We start from the raw sequence: 24,715 nt of genomic DNA, 5'->3' as shown, positions 1-24,715 counted from the left end.
TGAGGCCCAGGTTACCTGATTTGTGAGGGGTTTCTTTTGGTCTGATTGCTCCCAAACCCTGCCAGGGGCCCATTCCCCCAGCCTTGGGAGAAGGAGCTCAATTTCAGTGGGTTGAAGTAAGGACTGAGGAAGGCACCCCAGGCAGATGTAACAATTAGGGCAAGAGCATGGCCCTGGGGAGGCTCAGAGACCTGGGACTGAGCTGAAGAGAGGACCCTGACTCACTCAGAACAGGCTGGGCTGTGTCTTTGGGAGCTACCCCTAAGGGATGTGCCCTCAGCCACCAGCCAGATTCAGGGTACTACTCTGCCCTGGTCATGGGTGGCCTAGGTAACCCCACTTGCTGGTACCTACCGCCTAGGTAACCCCATCTGAGTGCAAAGACGGTGCTGTTGGGGGGCCACCCAGGGAATGGCTGGCATGCTGTCAACCAAGTCAGAACTTTATCAGCCAAGCTCTTCCCCACTGCTGACTGTGTCAGCCAGCCCAGCTGGGGCTTCCTACCACACAGATGGGGGAACTGAGGCTCAGGATGAGGGGCACCTGATTACAGGGAGAGAACCAGGCTACTCAAGTTCCTTGTGAGGCTGGTTGAGTCCCCTGCCTCTCTAATCCCCCTCCTCCCTAATCCCCCTCCTCTGTTCCCAGAGGCTCCCTGCTGCTAACCCCAAACCAAGCCCTGGGCTTGACACACTCCCAGGCACAGGGCAACAGTTCTCAAACTGTGTTCTCTGGAGCCCTAGGCAGTAGGCAGGGGGCCCCGGGCTTGTGTGGAGGGTCACAGGTAGTGAGAGGGAGGTCAGGAGGCCAGCCCTGGCTTGCCACCTCCCTCAGCCAGAGAACCTCCTGTTCATCTATTCGCTGGCTGGGGCCCTACATGTATTTTGGCAAACAAATAGTAAGGGCTCAGTTGCTACAAGGGAGTGAAAGCAGTGGTGCCAGGTGCATTAAACTTTCATTTTTTCTCAAAACTCCCTGAAACAACACTAAAGGGCTATTCAAAACGGTAAAAACCCATGGGTCAAAGAATATGTGGAGGAGGCACCAGGAACATTTTGGAAGCTAGAAGCAGATGGACCATGTGTGACTGACTCAGCAGGCTGTGGAAGGCTTACCTCTGCCGGCAGTAGGTTAATGTTGGGGAACTCCTTATTTGTAATAAGTTGGATGGACCTAGAGTCTGTCATACAGAGTGAAGTAAGTCAGAAAGAGAAAAACAAATACCGTTATGCTAACGTACACGTATGGAATCTAAAAAAACGGTACTGATGAACCTAGTGGCAGGTCAGGAATAAGACGCAGACGTAGACAATGGACTTGAGGACATGGCGGGGGGCGGTGGGGAAGGGGAAGCTGGGATGAAGTGAGAGAGTAGCATTGACATATATACACTACCAAATGTGAAATGGATGGCTAGTGGGAAGCTGCTGCATAGCACAGGGAGATCAGCTTGATGCTTTGTGACCATCTAGAGGGATGGGATAGGGAAGGTGGGAGGGAGGCTCAAAAGGGAGAGGATATGGGGATATATGTATACATATAGCTGATTCACTTTGTTGTACAGCAGAAACTAACACAACATTGTAAAGCAATTATACTCCAATAAAGATATTAAAAAAATGTTGGGGAACTCCAAAGACTAAGCCCTGAAACCCCAAATAGGATACTGAGAGAAACTTCTCTGGGGAACCTGCAGCCGAGGAGGGCAATATGGCCAGAGTACCCACAATGAACCCCAAGGTTCCCCCCACCATGCCTAGAGTTCCACCTCCACCTCCATGCTCTGCACTTTGGTGGCATTTTGACTTGAGGTCCAGAGGGTTGTTAATCCCACTCCTCAGCTCCTATCACGTTATCTTCTCTGTCTGCTTAAATATGAGCAGACCATTTGGAAGCCCAGATACTGGGGGGAGACAGGCACAAAGAAGTCAGAGACCAAAAGAAACAAACAAAAACCTGAAGGAACCTGGGCTACATGGGGAGATGGAAGTGTAAAAAAAATGCTATAAATTGTGTATACAAGGGTTGAAGAAATAAATATACTGCAGATAATGAGAACTGGATTTCTCACTGTTGGAGAAAGTAGTCACCAGAAAGGAATGGAGGAAGACATCAATGAACCCTTTTGTGCTGGAGTAGAGTCCGAGGTTTCAGTATAGACTCACTGTTGTAAATGTATATACAGATAGACAGATAAAGATGTAATTATAGATATGTGTGTATACATGGGCTATACATATACATATTTCCTAGTTCTTGTGAGAGAGTCTAGAAGCAGTGACATCCCACTAGCAATGAGCACACTCAGCACCCAGATCTTGATTTCTAAATGCCATTCACCAATAAATGGAACCAGAACTCCTTGAGAAGTGGCTGATTCCAGGGAAAATACAAGATGAGCTGAAGATCTTGTGGTAACAAAAAGTAAGGAAGTGATCAAATAAGGACAGGGGCATGTCAAAAGGGCACAGGAGCCAACCTGGAAGAGCTCCCAATGCCAAAGCTAGAATAATTTGGGCAAGAAAATTATAATATTGAATTACCACCCATAGAATAAGTATTCATGAGTCCAAACTGACATAAATAAATAATCAAATAAATAAATAAACAGGCGAGAAGGGACAGTTCTTCCTTACAGAAGAATGCCAATTAATAAATGTAGAAGGAATGAGAGAAATAGAAAAGTACCATGAGAACACTGCAGTAATAATTGCTGCAGGCACGATCTACCAGTGGATGCTAAAATTAATGGGCAAAGGTTTGAGAGAAATGGGATATTTGCATAGTCTCAAAGTTTCCCCCAAGAAATGTACTGATTACAAAGGGAAGAGGAGAACCAAGCAGATACCAGCTTAACCATATGATCAAAGTTAACATCACCAATAATAAGATATACTGACATTATGTTCTCCCTGATATGATGCACTGAGAAGGACACATTATTTTCTATGGTGTACTTCCTAAAAATGCATAACCTCAGTCAAATCATAGGAAAACATTAGACAAACACAAATTGAGGGACAGTAAACAAAATAACTGACCAGGACTTTTAAAAAGTATCGAGGTCATGAAAGACAAGGAAAGACATAGAAACTGCCAGGGATTGGAGGAGATTAAGGACACATGACAACTAAAAGCAATGTGGGATTCTGGATTGGATCATGGTATAGAAAAAGGAGGCTAGTGCAAAAACTGGTGAAATCCAAATCCAGTTTTCACTTTGGTTAGTATTAATGTACCAATGTTAATTTCTTCATTGATATTTGTACTGTGGTTATGCAAGATGATAACTTTAAAGGAAACTGGGTGAAGGGTTAGGGAATTTCTGTACTATTTTGGCAACCTCTCTGTAAATCTAAAGTTATTTCAAGATAAAAAGTTTTTTTAAGCTATCATCCTCACAGAGCTGACAGAATCAATGGCATCAATGAAATATGAGCAAGATATTATTTTTTAAAAGGACTAAGAAGAGATCCTGAAAATTAAAACTATGGTAATAAAATGTAAAACATTACAGAAAGGTTGGAAGATAAAATTGAGAAATCTGATAAAAAGACACACAGATGGAAAATTGGAGAGGAAACAGAAAAAAAGAAAAGGATCTGAGTTAAAGGTTCTAGAAAGAGAACAGAGAAAAGGGAAGGGAGGAAATAGTCAAAGAAATCATTCAGGAAAACCTCCCAGAACTGAAGGACACAAGAATCTAGTTTGAAAATGTCCACTAAATGGTAAGGAATGATAATAAACCCCACCGAGGTATATCAGGGTAGAATTTCTGAACACTTGGCACAGGGAAAAAATTTGCAAGTTTCTAGAGATAAAAATCAGGTCACACAATGGATTGGGAATCCGAACCATACTGGACCTTTGCATAGCAACTCAGGAAGCTGGAAGGAATGGAGTGCTGCCTTAGAAATTCTGAGGCAAATGGTTTCCACCCTGGACTTCCACACTCACCTAAAATCTCTGCCAGGTGTGGGGGAGAGGGCGGGCTTTCTGAGACATGAAAGTCCAGAAGTCTGGCTCCCATGTACCTTTGCTCATGATGCTAATTGAAAATGTTCTCTACGCACCAAGGGAGAAAATCAGAAACCAAGGAAGAGGAGTCTACAGTATGCAGAAAGAGGGACTCCAACTCAGAAGAGAGGTGAAGGAAATCCCTGGCACATGTCCGAGCCGAAGGCTCTGTTCACAGGCACAAGTCAGGAGGCTCCAGACAAGACTTCTCTGGGCAGTGACCCAGAACCCCAGATACACGTGCATGTATGAGAAGAGGTCAGATAGAAGGGCAGGGAGTTTGGGGCAGAATTAGTAAAGGTTCACAGAAAACTAAGCAAACAAACAAATACCAGACAGTTGTCACCTGCAGGAAAAAAATGTAAAAATTGTACCCCAAAGTGTGCATTACGAGTCACACAGTTCTGAACAGCATTTGCCCCATCAGGACAATGTTAACACTGAGTCCTGACCTGCCATATCACAATATGACACTGGGGGGGTGGGTGGTGGTGGAGGAGAGCTATGTCCTCCACTCCCCAGTGGATGTCCATGGATAATGCCTAAAACTGAACAATCATGAAGTAGCGACATAAGTATGTCATTTAGAGGTATGGAGCTCTGAGATTAGAAAGTGACAGCCTCTGGGGAGTTGGAGGTGGAGAGGAGGGGGCTGCTGTGCTCCTAACACAACACGCCTGGTAAAACTATGACTTTTCACTATGCATGAGTGTGATGCTGATTTACAAACCCTGACTTTAAAAATCCATCTAGAAATGTAAGAAAAAGGAAAAAAAAACATAAAGGAAGAAAAGAATTGGTGAGGGGGAGAAGGATGGGAGGGAGGGAGAGAGAGGGGAAAATAATGGAGAGAGAGGAGTCAGGGACAGGAGACTGACTGCTTTGACTCCAGCCTCTGGCCTGCAGACAGGGACCCCCAAAGGGCAGCAGCTGACATTATGCTCTGTTGACAGCACTGTCATCACCTCTGTTAACTCTTACCACCAATGAAGACAGTTCAGTGTTTCAATTCCCTCATCAGCGGAGTACACAAACCAGGGTCCTTAGACTAAAACTCCAATTTGGCATTGATGACCCCTCGCCCCCACTCCTCCATTTCCCCAAAGTTGGTGGCAATCAGAAAGCAAGTTGAGGGCCAGCAAACCACAGGGGTCTGGGAGAGAATGCCAATCATCCTGGGGACAGTGAGGGACCGTGCTGGGTAGGGAGGAGGAAGCTCAGAGTCTTCCACAACATCTGTGAGGCCATGGAAGCACTCACTCCCTTTGCATCAACCTCTGCTGAAGCCTATGCCGGGGTCATGTGGTCGGTCTCATCCAGAGCCACAGACAGCCATGCCTGGGGAGGGGTGGAGAGAGAAAGTACTACCTGAGAAGTGGGCTGGGTGGGCTACCAATGTCTTTGCCAACCTCACACCCTCCCTGGAATCCCAAATTTTCCAGGAAACACACAAATCTGTGATTCCTTCCAGTGGCCCCCTTGCACTGAACAAACATCCTGCCCCAGGGGCCCCTCAGTCCCAGGGAGGGGGATGACAAGTGTGAAGTCTGCACCCACCAGCCTCATGCAAAGTACAAGCTCAGATGAGAGTCCCGCTCAGTCTGGAAGAAGCCCAGAGTGTTTGGCTCTCTTGGTGGGCTGGGGCCCGCAACAGATCTTGTGTCTCAAAAGGGAAGGTGGAAAGCCAGGTGAGTACCTGGGAGAGCCCTATCCATCACTGAGGCCTTGCCCAGGCCCAGGAACCTTCATGCCCCTATATTCCTCACTGAGATCTCAGACCCTTGGGGACCCAAGAATTTGCTGGCGCCCTAGCGTGTGGTGCTGCTCCAAAATTCACCCTTTTGTATCCCGAGTTCACTGGGCGCTCACTGCAGAAGGAGCCCCAGGGTCTCCAGGAGGCGAGGAGTGGGTCACCCAGTCCCACAGATCGACATAACATTTCCAGCTCTGCCAAGGGTTTCTGAGGAGGCTCTGTGGGCAAATATACTGCTGCTGAAACTCGTGCAGGTGGGAGAAGCACGCCTCCCTGGGCAGCAGAGGGGCATGTGTCCTACCCCGGGAGCCCATCTGAGGAGGGAGGCAAAGGTCCAATCTGACGTCCCTGTCCAATGAGGGAGCCCACCCGGCCTCCAGTCTGCCGTGGGGTGCAGCCACCACCCTCACCAAGCTGTGCTCTGGGGCGGAGACAGTGCAAGCCCCAGGGGGCCTAGTCTAAGCTGGGAGGCTGCCAGACCCTCCCTGACACGGATCAGTGAGTTTTCAGGGCCAGTCTCCTGCCTTTCCCCAGAAGGCTCCAGACCTCCGTTCTCCCTGAGCAGCTCCTCCACCACTTAGCAACGGAGACAATTTACATAATGCATCGAGTGTGAGAGCAATAATGGCTGCGGAAGCAGGGTGCCCGTTAGTGGCTCCTTGGGAGGGAAAATACCTGCTCCCACACCACCACTTCCTCCCTCATGGAACAGGGCCCTGAGGCTGCCGGGAAGTAGGTGCCTTGAAGTGCTTGGCTGCTGCCAAGAGGGGCCTGGAAGGGCCATGCCAGCCCTGGAAACAGAGCAACCTCAGGACAGAGATGCAAGAGGGAGAAAATTTTGAAAGCACCTGAGTTCTGAACATAACTCCACCCAGCCGTGCTCCCAGAGCCTGCAGCCGGGCCGGACCTGCATCCGCAGCCTTCCGGGAGGAGGAGGCGCTCCAGCAGGCGGTAGGCTATAGCCAGGAGGCCGAGGAGCCAGGCTGCAGCTGCCCGGGAGGCGGTCACGTTCAAACACAAAGGCGGCGAGGGAAGGGGGAAAATACATAAAAATTATTGGCACGGTAATTGCTTTTTATATAAATGTTCTTATAAAAAGTTTTCCCCAGTGTGAAAGTCCCTTTAAGAATAAATTCACGGCACACCAATTTATTCCATGTCTGTAATGGAGCATAAGGAAGGCTCCTCTGTCAATACCTGATCAGGAGGCAACTGGCCGCTACTTGACCCGGCTTCCAGGTCTCCTGCACGACAAGGCAAACAGCAGTAGGCCCCTGGGGTCTGCGAGGGGCAGCAGGAGGAGCCTCAGGACCAAGCCCGACAGCTGAAGCCCGTGCGCCTAGAGCCCATGCTCCGCAACAAGAGAAGCCACTACAATGAGAAACCTGCTCACCGCAACGAAGAGTGTCCCCCGCTCGCCGCAACTAGAGAAAGCCCGTGTGCAGCAACGAAGACCCAATGCAGCCAAAAATAAATTAATTAATAAATAAATTAATTAATTTTTAAAAAATTAAAAAAAAAAAAAAAAAGCCCGACAAACCCCATCGGTGCCCCAGGAGCTGCGCTCGAATGGAAGATTCAGAAAAGAGGCAGCTACAATCATGCTGATGGGGAGGCACACAGGGCTGGGGGAGCTGGGGAGCATAGGGCTCTCCCTTTCTAGGGACAGGAGAGAGAAGGCAGTCAGCAGGCTGTGGGGTGGGAGGGATGAGGCCCCTGTGCTTGCCTGCAGGGCATGTGGAGGAAGCTGGCTGGTGACAAGGCACCTGGGGGTTGCAGGTAAGAGTGGCCTGTCCTGAGCTGTAGGAAGCTCCCCGTGGACTCCAGCTCAGCTCTAAGGCTACAGGCACCCATACTCTTCCCCCTAACCTGATGAAGGTAGCACTTCAGTGGACCCCAGCCCAGGGCAGAAAGGGTTGCTCCCCCTTACCAGGAGGCCCAGAACCTGGAAATGGGGCTCCTGCCCAGTGCCCCTTACCAGCCACAGCTCTCTCATCTGTGAAACGGGGCAAAGTCTGGGCGGCCTCACCACTGACTGGGGGCACTGAGGACGGACGGCTTGCACAAAGCTGTGCTCTCCATAGGGGTCGCTTGGTCCAGCAGCCCAGGGCACGGATGCACAGGGGTGTGAGGACACAGATCCACAAGCGACTGGCACCTTGCCCCCCTGCAGGGCTGCTGAGCACAGTGTCAGGCAGAGCGACTTGGGGGAATGTGCACTGTGCATGGGGACATGGCGTGTGTGTGTGTGTGTGTGTGTGTGTGTGTGTGTGTGAGCTCCTCACCCACAACTGAGATTTCTCGGCTTCACTAATTAATCGGTTAAATAGTTCTCGCCTGCTCGGGTGACAGAGCTTGCGGCACCTGCCTCCTCGCAGTCCCACCCTGGCCTGTAAGTGTGCCTGCTCACACCTGCACACAGAGCATGCAGAACTCTGCACTCACCACATACACACACACGTACATGCTTGCCTGGTCACACATCCCACAAAGCACACACTCATGTGGGATCACACGTTCTCACACACACACATAAACATGCGTGCCTGGTCATGCTCCTACATGCAGCATTTCATGCGGGCACAGCTACTCCCTTCCACAGACACACAAACCTCACCTGCTCCCGCTCCCGCTGGCAGCACATGCACACACACAGGTTCACGTGTTCTCGTCTACATATGCACATACATTCCCACACGCAGCATCACACTTCTCTCGTCTCTCTTCCACACCTGACCAGCCACATCCCACCTCACAAAGCCTCTGCAGGTCAGAGACTGTGTCTCCCAGTGAGTCATGGGACCAATAATCACCAGGGGCTAGTTGTCTTCTAGGTCTGACTGCCTGTGTTCAGGTGGACTCCTGCGAGGCCCCGGCATGAGCCTGCCCTTCTGGTCATGGTCTCCCTACCCCATATGATGGGAAGACTGAACTGGGCCCACCAGAGGTCCCTGGCATCTCCTGCCTCCTATGTGTACCCGAAGGATGCAAAAGCAGAAGGGAGAGGGGAGCATGGGACACCACTGGCCTCAGCACTGATCTGGAGGGTTTCCATGGGGAGGGAGCTGTGGGCTGGGTTTAAAACTGGGGAGAGGCCTGGAGGGAAGGGGGATGAGTGAGGAGAGAGGCAAGTGGAGTAGGAGGAAGAAGCTGAGAAGGCTAGTGGGGGGGCGGGGAGGACACATGGATGGCTGGAGGCCTAAAGGCTCCTCCTGCCCAGGCCACACACCTTGGCCAGGCCTTTGAGTCACTCCGGGAACAGCCCAGCCTCCCTCACCCCAGCCTGACATCTGAGTGCCAGCACACTGTGCAGCCAGCTCTTCTTCTGGGCCCTCCCCCCCAGCCCCCGCACCCTCCATTCCCTCACAAAGAGCAGTCAGAGACCCTCTACGTGGGCCAAGCCTGGCAGACCCTATGCAAGTTTACCTCTCTCAGGGCATCTGGCACCGAAGCTCTACCTTTTTGATGCACTGGGCCTCAGTTCCCCTAGGTGGTCTGGATGGTTTCCACTGTTCTGTGGGATGGTTTAGACCCTCAGTCCCTCCCTTCTCAGTCCTCAGATGCCTGCCCCTTTGCTAATCCATCCACTGAAGAGTTACTAGCTGAGCACCTACTCCATGCCAAACCTTGTGGTCCACATATATGTATGTTTGTACACTGCAGGCATGTATGTATATGTGCACCCTGTGTGTGTGCACAGCCCGTTCCTCCACCCAGACTGCACATCCTCTCAGGTGGGGGCCCAGCCCCTGACTCTGCATCCTGAGGCTAGGGCGAAAAAGTCCTAGGGTCAGTCACTTGGTTCCCTGATTCATGGGAACCCAAGGATGGATGGGGAGGGGGCCTGACGAGTCTGCCCAGGATCTACCCCCTGTCCTTGTCCCCCCTACCCCCCACCTCCAGCCAGCCAGCTCCCAGCACTGAGAGAGAGGTATAGGAAAGATGGGGAGTTTGGGGCTCTGTAACCTTCTCCAAACACCAGATCTCCACTCACAAGGAGAGGGGAGCCATGCTCAGAGAAGGTGGAGGGAGGCCAGGCTGAGCCTCCGTCTCCTGCCTGGTCATGGTAAATGCTGCTCATGTTGCCCCTGGGGCCGGCTGTGGTTTGTCAGAACCAATTACTTCTCTGCCTCTGCCAAATGCTTGGGGCTCCACGGATCTCAGGCAAGTGTCCCCGTGGCTGCCACTGATCCAGCCATGGATGGGGGTGGAGGAGGGCGGAGGAATGCAGATGGGGTCAGCCATCCCTGGGGGCCCAACATGGAAACCCATTCGGTCCTCTACTCCATCCCCCATCTCCCACCCTTGATTATCCAGTTGAGCCTCCGGCTCTGGACATGCAGCTCCATCACTCTCCAGAGGTGGATGCAGAGGCCAGGGGAGAAGGAAGCATACTCTGGCCTCTCCTCAACAATCTGCAAGCACTTGGTCCCCATCGGAGCTGACCCCCAGCTGTTCTGCTGCAAGGTCAGCCTCCCTGGGGACCCCAGAAGAGAGCCAAGGTGTTTATCAGAACTCTTGCCATGGGAGGTGGGCCTTGCCTTAGGAAAGTTGGACAAACAGCCCAGATTCCCAAGATGGAAGGATTGAGGGGCAGAGATGCCCTTCCCTTCACCTCCACCTGCTTCCTCCCCAGGGGATGCCTCTGCAGCTGGTTCCCTTTCGTGGCCCATAGGCCCTGTTTCTTCAAGCTCTGGTGGCCTTTGTGCCTCTCCCAGTAAGGTCCCCCAAAGATGTCATGGTCAGAAGGTACTACAGATTGAATGTTTGTGTCTCCCCCCCAAATTCATATGTTGAAACCCAATCCCCATTGTGATAGTATTTAGAGGTGGGCCCCTTGGGAGGTGATTAGGTCATAAGGGTAGAGCCCTTGTGAATGGGATTAGTGCCTTATGAAGGAGACCCCAGAGAGATCCTTCACCCCTTCCACCACGAGTGGACACAGTGAGAAGACAGCTGCCAGCAAGTGGGCTTTCACCAAACACCAAATCTGTTGATGCCTGGATCTTGAACTTCCCAGCCTCTAGAAACATGAGAAGTTTCTGTTGTTTATAAGTCACCCAGTTTATGGTATTCTGTTATAGCAGCCTAAACAGGACTAAGAGGGCAGGGAAGAGGAAACCAATTTCCAAATTCCTGGGCTTCAACAAGCAAAGGTGACACTTTGGGCACCTGAACTGTCTAAAACTATAACTAACTCCTGGAAGGGCAGGCAACTGATAGTGGAGGGGGTCACAAAAGCACCCCCACATTTGCAGGGCTCTGTCTGCAGCCCTTCCTTGCCCCTGCTCCCTTGAGGACAGGGGCTTGGATCCCCATGTCACAGATGGGGGAACCAAGGCTCAGAGAGGCAGGACAGCATGTGCCAGGTCCCACGGTACGGGGAGGCCCAGCTCTGCCATTGTTCCCCACTTCAGTCTTTCCTCCACCACCCACCATTCAGTGTGGCCCACGGCACAGGCTCCAGGTTCAAATTCTAGTTCTGCCACCTACCAGCTGTAGCAGCTCAGAAGACACAGCTCTTCTCTCCTGCCCTGAGCCATTCTCTGTCCTCTGGGAGCTAACCTCAGATGTGGCCCCACGGTGACCTCTTGGCACAAGACAGAAGCTGCTGGCCCTTCTCCCGTGCCTGTATCACCAGGCATGGGTCTGCTGATCCCACGCAGAGATGCCTCTCCCATAGACCTGTTCCCTCCACACCCACAACCTCCACAGGAACCTGGGCAACAGCTCTTTGCTGAGGCTGTCCCAGAACCCTGAAGCCTCCTAGCAGGGCTCCCTGCCCCTGTCTTCCCCTGCAAGACTCCAGAAGCAAGGGGTTCTGAGTTAGCCAGAGATGCGACCACCCAGGCATGCCCCTCTGGGGACCTTCCTGTCACTGTATCCCCCACCTGCTGTGAGGCTCTTCTGACCTCACACCCTCACACTCTGGGGAGGAGGAGGAGAGGCCTTGGGAGGGGCAGGGGCTGAGACGGGCACAACTACTGGCTCAGCTTAGCAGCCCCAGAGGAGCCATCAGCTTGGGGGTGGCTCCAGGCAGCTGGTGCCCATGGAAGGCATGGCCAACATGAGCCAGGGCCCCTGGGCCAGGTGTCTTGGGGCAGCCCTCCTCCCAACATTGACCTCCCCGTGCCCCCTCTCTGGTGGGGTACATGTAGAAGAGGTGCAGGAGACCAAAGCCAGTCAGCTGGCCGTCAGGCAGGAGCTCCTGCCACAGACGAACTGGCTTTTGAAAAGCTTCTCAAAAATGGAATTTTCTGCTTCAGGCAACAACGGAGTATGTGCGGGGAGGGGCAAGCAGGAGGGCAACAACCACCCTCCATCTCCCTGCACAGGGCTCGGGAGAGAGCATTCCCAGAACTCACAGTGGGGAGGTGGTGCCAGAAGAGGCCACCCCCAGGGCAGGACGTGGGAAGGAAAGAGGTGAGGAGCAGGCTGGGCTAGGGGGACAAAGAGGGGGTCCAGGAAGGGCTTCCGCCAGGCTCCAATGGCTCTGCCTCAGTATATCCAATTATGCTCACGTGGCAGCCTCACCACGTTTCAGACGCCCTCCCAGGAGCCCCCCCTCAGTCCCATGCATCCCTGCTGGGTGCTGAGCAAGAGGACCATATGGAGGGAATAATAAGACAATTAACTTTCCATTAAAGAATAATATATGTGGGTTTTTAGAGAGGCGAGCGGCAGCAATCCCTACCCAGTGGCATACTTCACACCCGCGCCCCGCCCACCCACCCCCCTTCACGCACCCCACACCCCAATCATCTACACTAGGAGAGAGCAGGGTGCCGCTGGGCCTCAGCGGGAGGTGGCTGGAGGAAGGGGTTGCTGCACAAGGAGCAGAGCCCCTAGGATGATGGTTCGGAGGCTACAGTAACCCTGGGGAGGGAGTGTGATGGGCCTGGGTGGGTCTCCCTCACCACCGCTCTCTGGACTGAGCACATTAGCTGGGACAACCGTGCATGTCCTGCGTGAGTGCGGGTCCACCTGGCCAAAATGGACTGCCTCTTGGGGCACATGTGAACCACAGTGCTTTGATAGAAGGACCAACTGTAGGTCTGGGGGTCACAACCACTTGAACTCCCCATTCTGGCCCTCTCAGGGCTGCTTCTGTCCCCTGGCACCTTCCCCCACCCCAGCTTCCTTCATCCTCTTCTGCCGCCCCTCTAGCGTTCTGAGCTTCCCTGGCACTCCTGGACATTGCTGATCCCACCTGAGATGCCCAGAGAGGACCCCTTACCCCAAAGGGGTGCCAAACACAGCCTCGGCCAGCACCCCCTGAGCCAGTGAGTGACGGCGCATGTGTTTCAGTAATTGGCGGTACCAGCGGGGGGTGGGAGTGGAGGAACAGGGAGAAGCCTGTATTTTTTTATTTATTTGGTTGCACCGGGTCTTAGTTACGGCAGGCAAGCTCCTTAGTTGTGGCATGCATGTGGGATCTAGTTCCCTCACCAGGGATCGAACCTGGGCCCCCTGCAGGGGGAGCGTGGAGTCTTATCCACTGCATCACCAGGGAAGTCCTGGGAGAAGCCTGTTTCAAGGGCACCTGCAGAGGGCCCTGTTCCTGCCTCCCTGAGCCCTTCAGGAAAGGGGTCCTCAATGCGGCCAGACTTTGGTCCTTGCCTGGAGCCAGCTCCAGATGTGGCACTCTGCAAATATTAATTACACATTCCCAGGGAGCACTGAGCAGACTCGGTGTGGGGATGGCCAGGGGCAGACAAGATGGGCTAGGACTATGGTGCCGTCACTGGTTCAAAAATCCCATTTCTGGCTACCCACAGAAGTGGGGACACATGAACAGCATTTGTCTGATTCACCATGACTGTCCAGAGAAGCACAGCCGTGGGGAGGGGAGCAGGAGACTTGGGGTCAGGGATCTCTGAGCCCTGGGGTCTTGCTCTCTGTGGATGCAGCTCAGCAGTCCAGGGGAGGGGCCGCACCAGGCCTGCACCTCTGCCTTGATATTTCTCACCAAGCCCACCACTACCCAGGGCTAGCAAGTCAGGGCTCCAGGATAGGACTGGTGGGTAAAGACAGTCAACCACACCTCGGTTTCCCCACGAGTGACTAGCAGCATACAGCCGGGCTAAGGCCGTCATGGGGGCGGAAGCAACCAGGGACGTAGGCAGGGCTCTGGCCACTTCTGCCCTGAGACACGTGTGGGGGTTGATGTGGACTGAGAAATGCTCCCACAGGTCCAGGCTTGGATTGAGCTTCCCCAGAGGATGGCCTGTAGTCCACAGACATGACTATCCCAGGTCTCCGCTCCCATACCAGCTCTAGCCAGACAGACTTTCCTCACCCCCGACCCCCACCCCAGACAGAGGATCTTCTCATTTCCTTCTGTAGAGACCCTCCACGGAAGGTGTCTCACCCGAATCAGGAATCCGTCCCAGGGCTGGTGCACCTGATGAGCCACTGGTTCTTCCTCCTGTCTGACTATAATCTGTCTTGCTTTGCTTTCCCACAAGGTCCCCAGAGTTGTTCCCTTTCTACCCTGGACACCCAGTCAGAAGGGGATAGGTCCCTGGCTGTACCCATCAGAGTGACCTGGGCTTCAGAGTGGGGAGACAGGCCGTCTCCACATGGTCCCCCGTGCACCCCCAGGCACCTGATGAATTATTCATCCTGATCAGCCTCATTATGTAAATGAGCTCAGAGCCCAAGCATATGCTCTCTGCTATCCCCCCAAAGGATGACAATATGGTGCTGATGGGGGAGGGTAGGAAAGGGGCTCAGGAGACCTTGCTCAGCTTCTAGGGGCCCTGGAGGGGGCAGACTGCAGTAGGGCCCACACTTCTGTGGCCTGTTCACGGCAGGAGTAAGCCAGGGCTGGCGGGGAGGTGGGGCTGGGATTACCCGGTGGGGCACGGCTCAGGAGCACCAGGCCACAGTGGGCGCTCTGGGGTTAGATGAGGAAATGTGACAGGGTCTTTGCAGACAGCCCCCACACTCCACCAAGGTGTGCCATGGTGCCCAGCCTGTAAATGGGCCACAGTCTGCACCCAACCACGCCCCCATGGGGTTGTGGTGAGGTCGGGAGGAGGAAAGTGCCAAGACAAGGAAAATGCTCCTAAATGCCACCGTCTGCAGTTTCTGAACTCTTGCAGCTCTATGGCACCCAGCTTCTGGGGGTCGGGCTGCCTCTAGGACTGGGGCCGGTGGAGAGGGCAACCATGTTGGGGAAGAAAGCCAAGGATCACCCTAGTGGCAAGGTGTTTGGGGGCACCTCGAGGAAGCATGGAGAGGGGCGGCCCCAATGGGGACTGAGGCCATAAGCTTGGCAGAGGTGGTACCAGGGTCCACGGAGCATCGCAGCTGGGTCAGGGCTTCGATGCAAGCATCCTCCTGACTCTCAGAGTCTGGCTCTCAGGGCATGGGCTGGCCACATGGGCCCTCTCATATGCACTTGAAGGAGAGCCCTGGTGGCTTAGTCAGGGGTGCCAGGGGTTTTGGGGAAGAGGGGCCGGTTGGCTCCCTCCTGCTCTCACAGGGTTGCCCTTTTCCTCTAGAACTCTTCACCTGCTCCCCGGCCGCCCACCTCACAGGGGTGTCCTGTGCCAAGAAGCAGCCCCAGAGCTGTCAGTGGGAAACAAGAGGCTAAGGAAGCAGGTGAGAAAAACTGGAGCAGGACAGAGAGCCACTGGAGAGCTGGCAGCTGTCGATAGGCAGAGGGATGCCAGAAGGAGCCCGGAACGCCAGGTCAGCACTTCTCTCCCTGACTATAGCCACACCAAACCTGGCCCAGCTCCCCTCTTTCCCAGGCTCATCCTGCCCACCCCAAGAGGGAAGGCCTAGCTAGAGGAGAAGCAACACCCTGGGACAGGAGTCAGGAGCCCTGTGTTCAAGCCCCCATTCTGCCGTACCTGGCTGCATGACTTTGGTAACCACTGGGAAGGTGGGGGCGGGGAAAGATGTGCTCATTGATGAAAGTGTCTGGAATCACTCAACTCCCATCAGAAAGGAAGGGAACAACATATCCTGGGAATGAAAATGATCAATGAGGGAAATTCAAGTTTGATTTCTAGAAGCGTATCTGTGTCAGCCTGTCCCCTGCCATTCTCACCACCTCATCCTCCAGTCAGACCTCCCGGCCACACCATGGACCAAGAATGAGGATCAGAGCAGGTCTAGGACTTGCCCAGGAGCACACAGTGGGTATGCTGAGCTGGATTCCATCTCTGGTCTGCACCACCCAGGAAGCTATGGTTCAGACAGACCTGAGTCTCAGGCATGAAATGTGTACGTTATTTTCCCACTGGCAAACTTTTAGGGTCTGAGTTGCCCACGACTATAAAATAAGCAGTATCCTTAAGCTGAGGATTGAAAGTATGGAAGATTCTTGACTGGAAGTGCATGGTTAACTCCTTATGTGGGGTACATCTTATGTCCCAATATGAAGCTTGGAGAGGCACATTACACACATTCCAGGGAACTCTCATTTCTTCATTAACCTACACAGCTGCACTTGGCAGTGCCCACTTAGAACCTAGTAAGTGCTGGGTGCTATTCCTGAGCATAAATTGACTTCTGTTCCGGAACAGCTTTTCCTACAGTGCCTTCTCTGGAAAGCTCTGCTGGCCTCCGAGTGTGGCTGAGTTATTGAAAGTTCACAGGAAGAGAGTACGATGCGGGTTACTGCAATTCAAGCCCAGTAACCAGGAAAGGGAGATTCAGAGAGGCTGGGCCACTGGGGTTGGGCGGAAGGAACCCCGGCAAGTTGATGGTGCAGACCCCCACCTGGACTCCCCCTCCTAACTATGTTATCACCACGTTAGCCACCCCTGATCAGCCCCATCCTGTGCCAGAGGTCCTACATCCACAGCCAATGTCAACACATTCACTGCCACCCCCATTTCCTGGGTACCTGCTACAAGCTAAGCATGGGGAAAGGCCCGAGGACACCACCTCATAGCAGCTGCCCCACAGACGTACCTCTGCTGACCTGGCCCTGACCAAGAGGGACACAGGAACACAGTGGAGTATCTAATCGCCAAGCCGGGGGCCTGGACCCCCAATAATAACTCCACTTACTCTGCTGTTCCCAAGCCCACCAGCAGTACGAGATCCCCGTTAACCCCCTGTACAGTTCAGGTTGCACTTTCTGGCCCAAGCCGCCAGTAAGAGCTCCTTAAAGTCCAGCACGTACCTGGGAGCCCCACCCCAAGCACTCCAAGAGCTCAGCTCTCCAAGCCTCTGCGTTTCCACGTAAAGAGCGACAGCTCAGGAGCCTGTGGCCCGACAGCGACACATTTTGCAGCCTTCTGGGGGTGACGGATGGCCTGCTCTTCACATCACTATTTCAAATATTAACATAATCTCCCAGGATGAATGTGGTCGCTCGTGCCTAATCAATCACCCCTCCCACCCCCAATACCTCATCTCACCAAGCACTCGCTTGCCTCTTGTCTCGTGCTGCAGCTCCTTGAGCAGGCAGCACTGACTGCTCTCTGGGGCTGTTCGGCCTGGCCACCCCACTCATTGCGAGGACAGTCTCTCTGGCTTCCGTGCACAACTACACCCACGGGACCCTCCAGGACCTGGACTCCCACCCCGTATGCTGCCTCAAAAACAGATCTCACCCTCCTGAAAAGCCCGACACCTACCCATCAGAGCCGACTAAGTACCACTTCAACGTTGTGACCTGGGGAAGAGCAGGCCAGGACCCGAAGGAGTCACTGTTTCTCTAGCTGTTTCCCCACCTGCCCCCATGAGTCCACAGTGTCCCATCACGCTGGGTCCTCAACTGCACCAAGCCTTCCTCACTCCTTATTGCTGAAGCCCTTCCCCCACTTCCAGCTGGAAGAGGGTCCCTAAAGGGAAAGCCAGTGGCACCAGGCTTACCTCACGGAGCTGCTGCACACCCCCAAAGATCCGCATCACACCATCGATCTCCTGCTCCAGGCGCCGGGCCCAGTGCTGCATCCTGTGTGCAGAGAGGAGAGGAGTGTCAGGAGGACCCGCCTGGGGCTGGAACAGCCCCGCCCCGGCCACCTAGGGGTGACCTGCAGCAGCCGCCCCTTCAGAACCCAATTTTCACTAGAAGAGAAACAGAGGCTGGGAACCAGAGCGTGCCTCTGATTCCCTTTGAAGTCTGGACCCGGTGGCCCAGGCTCTCCTCACGTACTGTTGGACAGCCAGGGAGGGGAGCAGATTATAGTTTAAATGCACTGAGGGAGTCCAGCGGCTCCAAGAAGCCTGCAGGGAGACTATTTTTCACCGTGAAGAGCCAGCCCTTGATGCTGCTGCTCTGAACATGGGGACTCAGGATACCAGGGAGGAGGGGACATGAGTGAGCCTGGTATCTGCTGGATCTCAGAGCCTTCTGCCCCAAGGCTGGGTGGCACCTGCGCAAGGGGAGGGAACATGAGAGCTGCTGCCACCACCAAGTCGCTGTGTAACCTGGGGCAGGCCCCTGCCCCTCTGGGCCTCATTTAAACAGTGGACATGGAGAGCTTCCTGCTCAGACGGCCACCGCCTTTCTAGTACCCTAGTAAACAGAGGCTCATCACTAGATGCCCCGCATGAACTGTCTACCCACAGGTCCAGTTCAGACTATCCCGCACCTTTCTGGGGGCATGGCAAGCCCCATGAGCCCTTCACCCGAGCCACCAGCCTGAGCAGGTCTCCCTTGCACTGGTGCCACGCTGAGCTCGTTTTAACCTACCTGGGTCTCACTATCCTCCTCCAGAAAGTGGGGATAATTTGGGGCCACCTTGTAGGGTCTGAGAAGAACACACGGGAACTGGAGGGTCAAGGGTGCTGCACAGGGATCTTTGTGAGGGGACAGGATGGACAGGTGGTCACAGGTCCTGTATTCTCAGCCCGCGCTCATGAACAGGGATGGTCTCTGGGGAGAGGGCTGGCCTGGGTTCTAACCTGTGATCCCACTTTAGGCAGTGCCAAATCAGGTGAGCAAAATCACACCAGCGCCTGCCAGGGCCTGCCGGCCAGAAAGACACTCTCCACACTGCCAAAAGCACTTTCTGCTGTGACCAAAGCCCCTGCCCTAATGCATCTGAAAGGCATCTCAACTTCCCCTTCCCACCAGACACAGAACAAAGCCTTCCCCGGGAGGGCTCATAGGAGAATTACCACACAGACTGAAATATGCTCACAGGTTAAGCACATCCCGTGAGGCCAGGTAAGGGTGGGGTGAAGCCAGTCCCCAACCTCTGGAGGGGTACCCCAGGAGCCATGGGATCCGGGAGATTGAGTCTGGGTCCAACTCCTGCCCTGGGCCTGCTACCTTCCCCACCTCCCCTATTGCCACTCGGGGCCAGGACTCTTATAGCTCCCTGAGTCAGAACAGCTTAAGTCTTTACCCCAGCCCCCTGCCCCATATCCCTGTGGCTGGGGGCTGGGCCCTTGCCATTGTGTGTGCCCGCATCGGTTGGCATGGGAACTCAGATCAGGAAGCGGGCGGATCACTAATTGCAATTTGCCAAGCTGAATGTCAGGACCATGATGGAAAAAAAAAGTCAACATCAAAAGAAAGAGGTATTGGGCTTCCCCGGTGGTGCAGTGGTTAAGAATCCGCCTGCCAATGCAGGGGACATTGGTCCAAGCCCTGGTCCGGGAAGATCCCACATGTTGCGTAGCAACTAAGCCCATGAGCCATAACTACTGAGCCTGAGCTCTAGAGCTCGTGAGCCACAACTACTGAGCCTGCGAGCCACAACTACTGAAGCCCACGCGCCTAGAGCCAGTGCTCCGCAACAAGAGAAGCCACTGCAGTGAGAAGCCCGCGCACCACAACAAAGAGCAGCCCCCGCTCGCCGCAACTAGAGAAAGCCCGTGTGCAGCAACGAAGACCCAACACAGCCAAAAATAAATAAATAAATAAATAAAATCTATTTTTTTAAAAAAAGAGAAAGAGGTATCAGCTTCAGCTTGTTGCTGGCTGAGACACAGCCTGATGCCCACCTCTGCTCCCCACTGCAGGGGAAAAGCTAACCCCAAGCCCAGGTGGAGGCCAGGCTGCAGGCCAGGCTATGAAGGGTGATCAGGCCTCAACCACCAGGGGAGGTTTTTTGCTGGGGGAGGGCAAAGCCCAGCAGAGAATGGAGAGCCTGCTTGTCCCCTGGCTCCAGTCCACCAGACGCTGATGGCTTGGCCCTGGCTGAGCCATAAGCACCTGACAGTGTGTCAGGTGGCTGTTTTATGCTCCTGAGACAGAGCCTAGGATGCTGCTATGGGCCACAGGGACTGGCCTACCCATGACACATCAGAACAGGCACACCCTCCTGGGGTCTAGAGGTGGTTCTAGTCCTTGGTCTGGCACAGTGGGTCTGATGGGTAGACCCCAGGCCCCAGCTGCAATGCCCATCATCACGATGCCAGGGAAAACAAGTTATTCTGATTATTCACCTAAACCAAACCCAACTAGGAAGGCAACACGTGTCCAAGAGTTTAAAAGAACGGATAGATCATTCATTTCATCATCACAGAGACATGACTTTGTGGGTTCCAGAGTTTGGCTGGTGTCCCAGTGCTGGTTCCAAGGAGTGACACCTGGGACCCAGGAGGCCAGGAGTCAACTATGCACCTGCAGTGTTCCTGCCCAGAGGCAGGAGAAACCACCCACCAAGCCCGTACTAACCCTGGCCAGGCAGTCATACTCACACCAACAGAAGGGCAAGGGGGCTTTGAAAGGACTGGGGATGCATCAGGATTCATGGCACCACTGGGTCAAAGGCAAACTGACCAAATCCTGCCTGGGATCCCATCAACCTGGACCCAGGTGCCTGGATCTCCCATTGCCTCCCTGACCAGACAGTGTGGCCCATGGGTCACCCCCCCAACAGGGTAGATCCCCCTGCTGGCTCCCCACATCCCTGTGATTTTCCATGGGCTTCATTGAGATGACACTGCTTATCTCCAAGTGTCTCTAAGTGCCAAATTAGCAAGACAGTGAGGAGAGTGTCTGGGAGGAGGCACGTGCAGCCAGGGACTGCAGCCGGCATGATGTCTGGTGTGGGCATGACAGGCTGGGGACAGCCTCACACCATTATGTCCTCCAATGTGCCCAAACCTAGTGGGGTGCAGGCACTGAGCCCCCATTTCACAAACAAGAAAACTGAGGCCCCTGGCAAGGACAGGTGCGGAGCCATGTTCTACAGAGAGAAGCCAGACCTGTCTTCCTGGCTCCATCAGCTCCATGACCCCACCCTCCTAGGACAATGCAGCCTCTGGGAAGCCTAAGGGAGAGGCTACCTCTGACAGCTGTGTGACCTCGGAGAGTTTTTGCCCCTTAGAACCTCAGCTTTCCGGTCTGTAAACAGGGAAGATAATGACTGGCTGAATACCTTTCAGGGCCAAATCCACACGGAACCTTGATGGGCAGTATTATTATTGGGCAGTCCCCTGAGGGCTAGAAGCTCATCAAATCCAGTCCTTCCTCGCCCCCCAGTGCTCAGAAAATCTTCCCTGAGTGCTTGCTGGGGGGAGAGAGCACAGAGGGAGGGAACTGTGGAAAGGGTTTCCCTAATGGTTCCCTGTAACCCCCTGCTCCCCAGGCTGAGAGAGGCCGGGAGCAGGCACAGGGCAAAGATGTGTGTGTCCCAGGGCTAGAGGGTTGAGGGCAGCCCAGCAGGAAGAAGATGATACCAGTTGCTGTGGGACTCCAGGTCTTTTAGTCTCCAGGGCATGTTTCAGAACCAAGAGGAGTACATGAGGGAAGAGGAGGTGTCATCATTAGGCAAGGGAGCAAAATCATCCATGTGTGGAGTGAGGAGCTGGAGCTGAGGACCCCCTTTAGCAGACAGAACTATCAAGACTCACGCTAGAAGGCTGGGGAGGCCCCAGGTCAAGCTACAAGAGCAGTGAGGGCCTCCAGCTCCAAAGCCAGCTGCACAGGCTCCCCCAGACATGGAGGAAGAGGTAGGGAAGACAGGAGAGGGGAGGAAGGGAGGGGAAGGGAGGGGAGGAGAGGGTAAGGGAGGAGAGGGGAGGGGAGGGGAGGAGAGGGGAGGGGAGGGGAGGAGAGGGTAAGGGAGGGGAGGGGAGGGGAGGAGAGGGAAGAGAAGAGGGAAAGAGCCTGTATACAGATGCAACAGCATAGTTTAAACTGTTGCCAGTTGTTAATTTTATACGTGAAGTTGTTGATCAGAATGTGATTTAATTGTACAGTATAATCCAGGCTTTTGGAATAAATTATGCAGAAAACTCATCTATAATTAAACAAATCAAAAAACCAGAGACGGGTGACACTGCAGGTTCACCCTCAGAGGGCAAGGGTAGGTGTGGGCGGCTGGACCCTGCAGAGTGACGAGAGGGAAGGGGGAGGGCTTTGTTCAAGACCAGACAGGGGAAGGCCCAGGAGAGGCTAAGGCCCAGTATGGGCGAGGATCTCTGGACCCCCACCTACCTCTGCAGGCCTTCTCACCACTTCCAAGGAGGTGTTTTCTTTGCCATCAAAGCCTTGCTACAGACTGCCCCTGCCAGGCAGACTGCCTGGATAAACCCCATTCCACTGGGGGCCTAAGAGCAGTCTGCAGCCCTCCCCTCAGCTCAATCAAGGCAGTCATCGTGGAGGGGGAGATGCCGAGGGTAGAACAACAGGTGAGGTGGGAGGAGTGGAGGGCAGGGCAGGGCTAGGCTAGGGCAGGTAAAGGGTGCAGGGGAGCAGTCACAGGGGAGGCCACTTGCTGCCGAGGGTACTATGAGCCAAACTTGGCAATGCTGAGGGCCCACGGGTCTCCTGCTTCCCTTGTGACGGACTGGCCAATTATTCTTTCAGCTCTGGGGGAGGCAATGATTTAAAATAAAATGCTATTTAATTATTCTGATTCAGCTGGCCTGCCACCTCCCACCTTGGTGCCTTAGCAGTCTTCAGAAAGATAGGGCAGGAGGAGGGGTAAGAGAAAGACAGAGAGACAGAGAGACATAGACATGAAGAGAGACCAAGAGAGCTGGTCTAGAGGGCCTGGGTGTCAGGTTCACCCCGTCTCAGGGGAAGATTACCAGTGGATGCGCAAGAGGGCCACTCCCCATTCCAGCCTGGAGAGGCCACGCAAAGCTCAGAGAGCAGTCGTGGCCCCTGATGAAGCAGGGCTTGGGACATGGCCAACCCCTCCCCAGGCCACAGTCCTGCTGCAAATAGCAGGAAGCTCAAGGCTGCACCCCAGGATCGTGGTATCTCCAGAGCCACCTCCCCCGAGGAGTCCTCCCCAACCACTCAGTGGATATCCCTCTCTACCTAGACCGAGTGCCCAGATTCAGCCCTGGCTCTTCCGTGACCTTAGACCAGATGTGCCCTCTTAGGCCTCAGTTTTCCCATCTGGAAAATGGAGATAAAGCTCACCGCTTGTCTACCTCCCAGGACTCCAAACAGAAGCAGGTGGAAACCACTGCTTCATGGAAGGGATGACTGCCCCACACACTCATGCACACACAGACCCATCTGAGCGGCGGGGCCGCTCTCCCCTCAATCCTGTCCCCTTCCTCAGACCTGCAGCTCATTAAGCGTGGGATGGCTGTGCCTCCTCCTTGGACTGGGGCCTCTAGGTGGGCTGCAGCACTCCCTGCACTACCTAAGAGACCCCGACACAGGGGAGACTCCTTGGGAAAGGTAGGGCCTCCCATGACCAGAGCATCTTTCCTGCTTGTCCGCTCAGGAGAGAAGACTCTTGGCCTCAACATCTTTCAGGACTCAAAGCCCAGGGTAGGGCCCCCAACCTTGATTTGATCACAGCCTCCCAAGAAGAGAGGGCAAGTCTAGCCAAGGTCATTCACTCCGCAGAGGCCAAGTGGGCCAAGCCACTCCAGGCATTGAGATCAGAGTGCCTAGAGGCGTGGAGACCAGTCAGCACTGGCCTGGCACTGCACAAACCACAGTGGGGTGGGGGATGCACAGAGGCCTGGGGAGAGGGGAGCATGTTGGCTCAGCCAATTCACGTGGAATAATGCTCCCCAGTTCGCCACCCACCACTTTACAAGCAGGGAAACTGAGATGCAGGACTCAAGGGGACAGGCTCACCTTCAGTGGATTTGTGATTCTGCTTAAGGGGCTCCTAGTGTGAGTAACATGGGGACCCCAGGAGCACCATCCCCACCCCCACCCCCACCCAACCCATGCACACAGGGACGAAGGTAGCCCACTTATCACAAGGGATCCTCAGAGATCCCCTGGTGCTGGGGAGGGGCTGGTGCTGCTGAAGCTCAAATTAGTCCAAATCCATCGGCCTCGACTATGTGTGTCTTGGGACCCTGCCCAAATACTGCCCGTTAATGAGGTTATTAATTATGGGGCTGTCCCTTCCCTTTCTTTGTCGGGGGCGGGGCGGGGGAAGCCTTCCCTTCCAGTGGGCTCTTGGCTGGGAGGCAGCAAGCCTGTGCCTCCCCGCTTAGACTAACAGTGAACAGTCATCCACTTTAATTAGGGCACCAGGTCCAGCCCAGTATTTACACCCAGTAGCCTGATGGGGGGAGGGGAGAAGGCCTGGAACAAGGGAGCAGTTCAGGGCTGGGGAGCCGGGCAGTCCACTTGGCCCAGAGAGGGATGGAGAGTGTCCCAGGCTCACACAGCAAATAACTACAGCACTCTGCCTCACTCCCCACCATCAGTGCAGGACTGAGGGCCCACAGGGGCACCAGCAGTCAGGGAAGCACACAAGGACTGGGTCAAGCCAGGGACATGCAGGCTGAGAAGGGGAAGGAGGTTTCCCAGGGGAGATGAGGAGGACAGCATGGAAGGGCCACCTGAGTCTGATTTCTGTTTCTGCCATGGTTAGCTGTGTGGCCTTGGTAACATCCTTTCCCCTGTCTGGGCCTCAGGTAACTCATCTAGAAAGTGAACTGCAGCAACACAATACTGTGTCAAGATTGTCACACCCAGAGCCACAAGGTTCCCGAGCAGTCCCTCAGCAGGACCCTCCTCACCAGGCCTGGTCTGGGGTTTCCAGCAGCAGGAGAAGCCCATAAGGGGCACTGCTCCAGCTTCCACGG

At 54.3% G+C, this 24,715-nt stretch overlaps 1 protein-coding gene across 7 annotated transcripts in view; it reads right to left on the bottom strand.

The window, feature by feature from the left end:
- The window catches only part of CACNA2D2 (calcium voltage-gated channel auxiliary subunit alpha2delta 2), a 138,883-nt gene that overhangs the window by 95,448 nt on the left and 18,720 nt on the right, over positions 1-24,715 (bottom strand). For all 7 annotated transcript variants that reach the window (XM_082346735.1, XM_082346734.1, XM_082346740.1 and 4 more), the window contains exon 2: positions 17,612-17,693. In XM_082346735.1, coding sequence (XP_082202861.1) covers positions 17,612-17,693 — 82 coding nt within the window. The remainder of the gene's footprint in view (positions 1-17,611; positions 17,694-24,715) is intronic.

The sequence above is a fragment of the Balaenoptera borealis genome, assembly GCF_965194805.1.
Source record: "Balaenoptera borealis genome assembly, chromosome: 12".
Lineage (NCBI taxonomy): Eukaryota > Metazoa > Chordata > Mammalia > Artiodactyla > Balaenopteridae > Balaenoptera > Balaenoptera borealis.
Note: the sequence above shows the minus strand (reverse complement) of the source record. Positions and strands in the feature narration are given on the sequence as shown.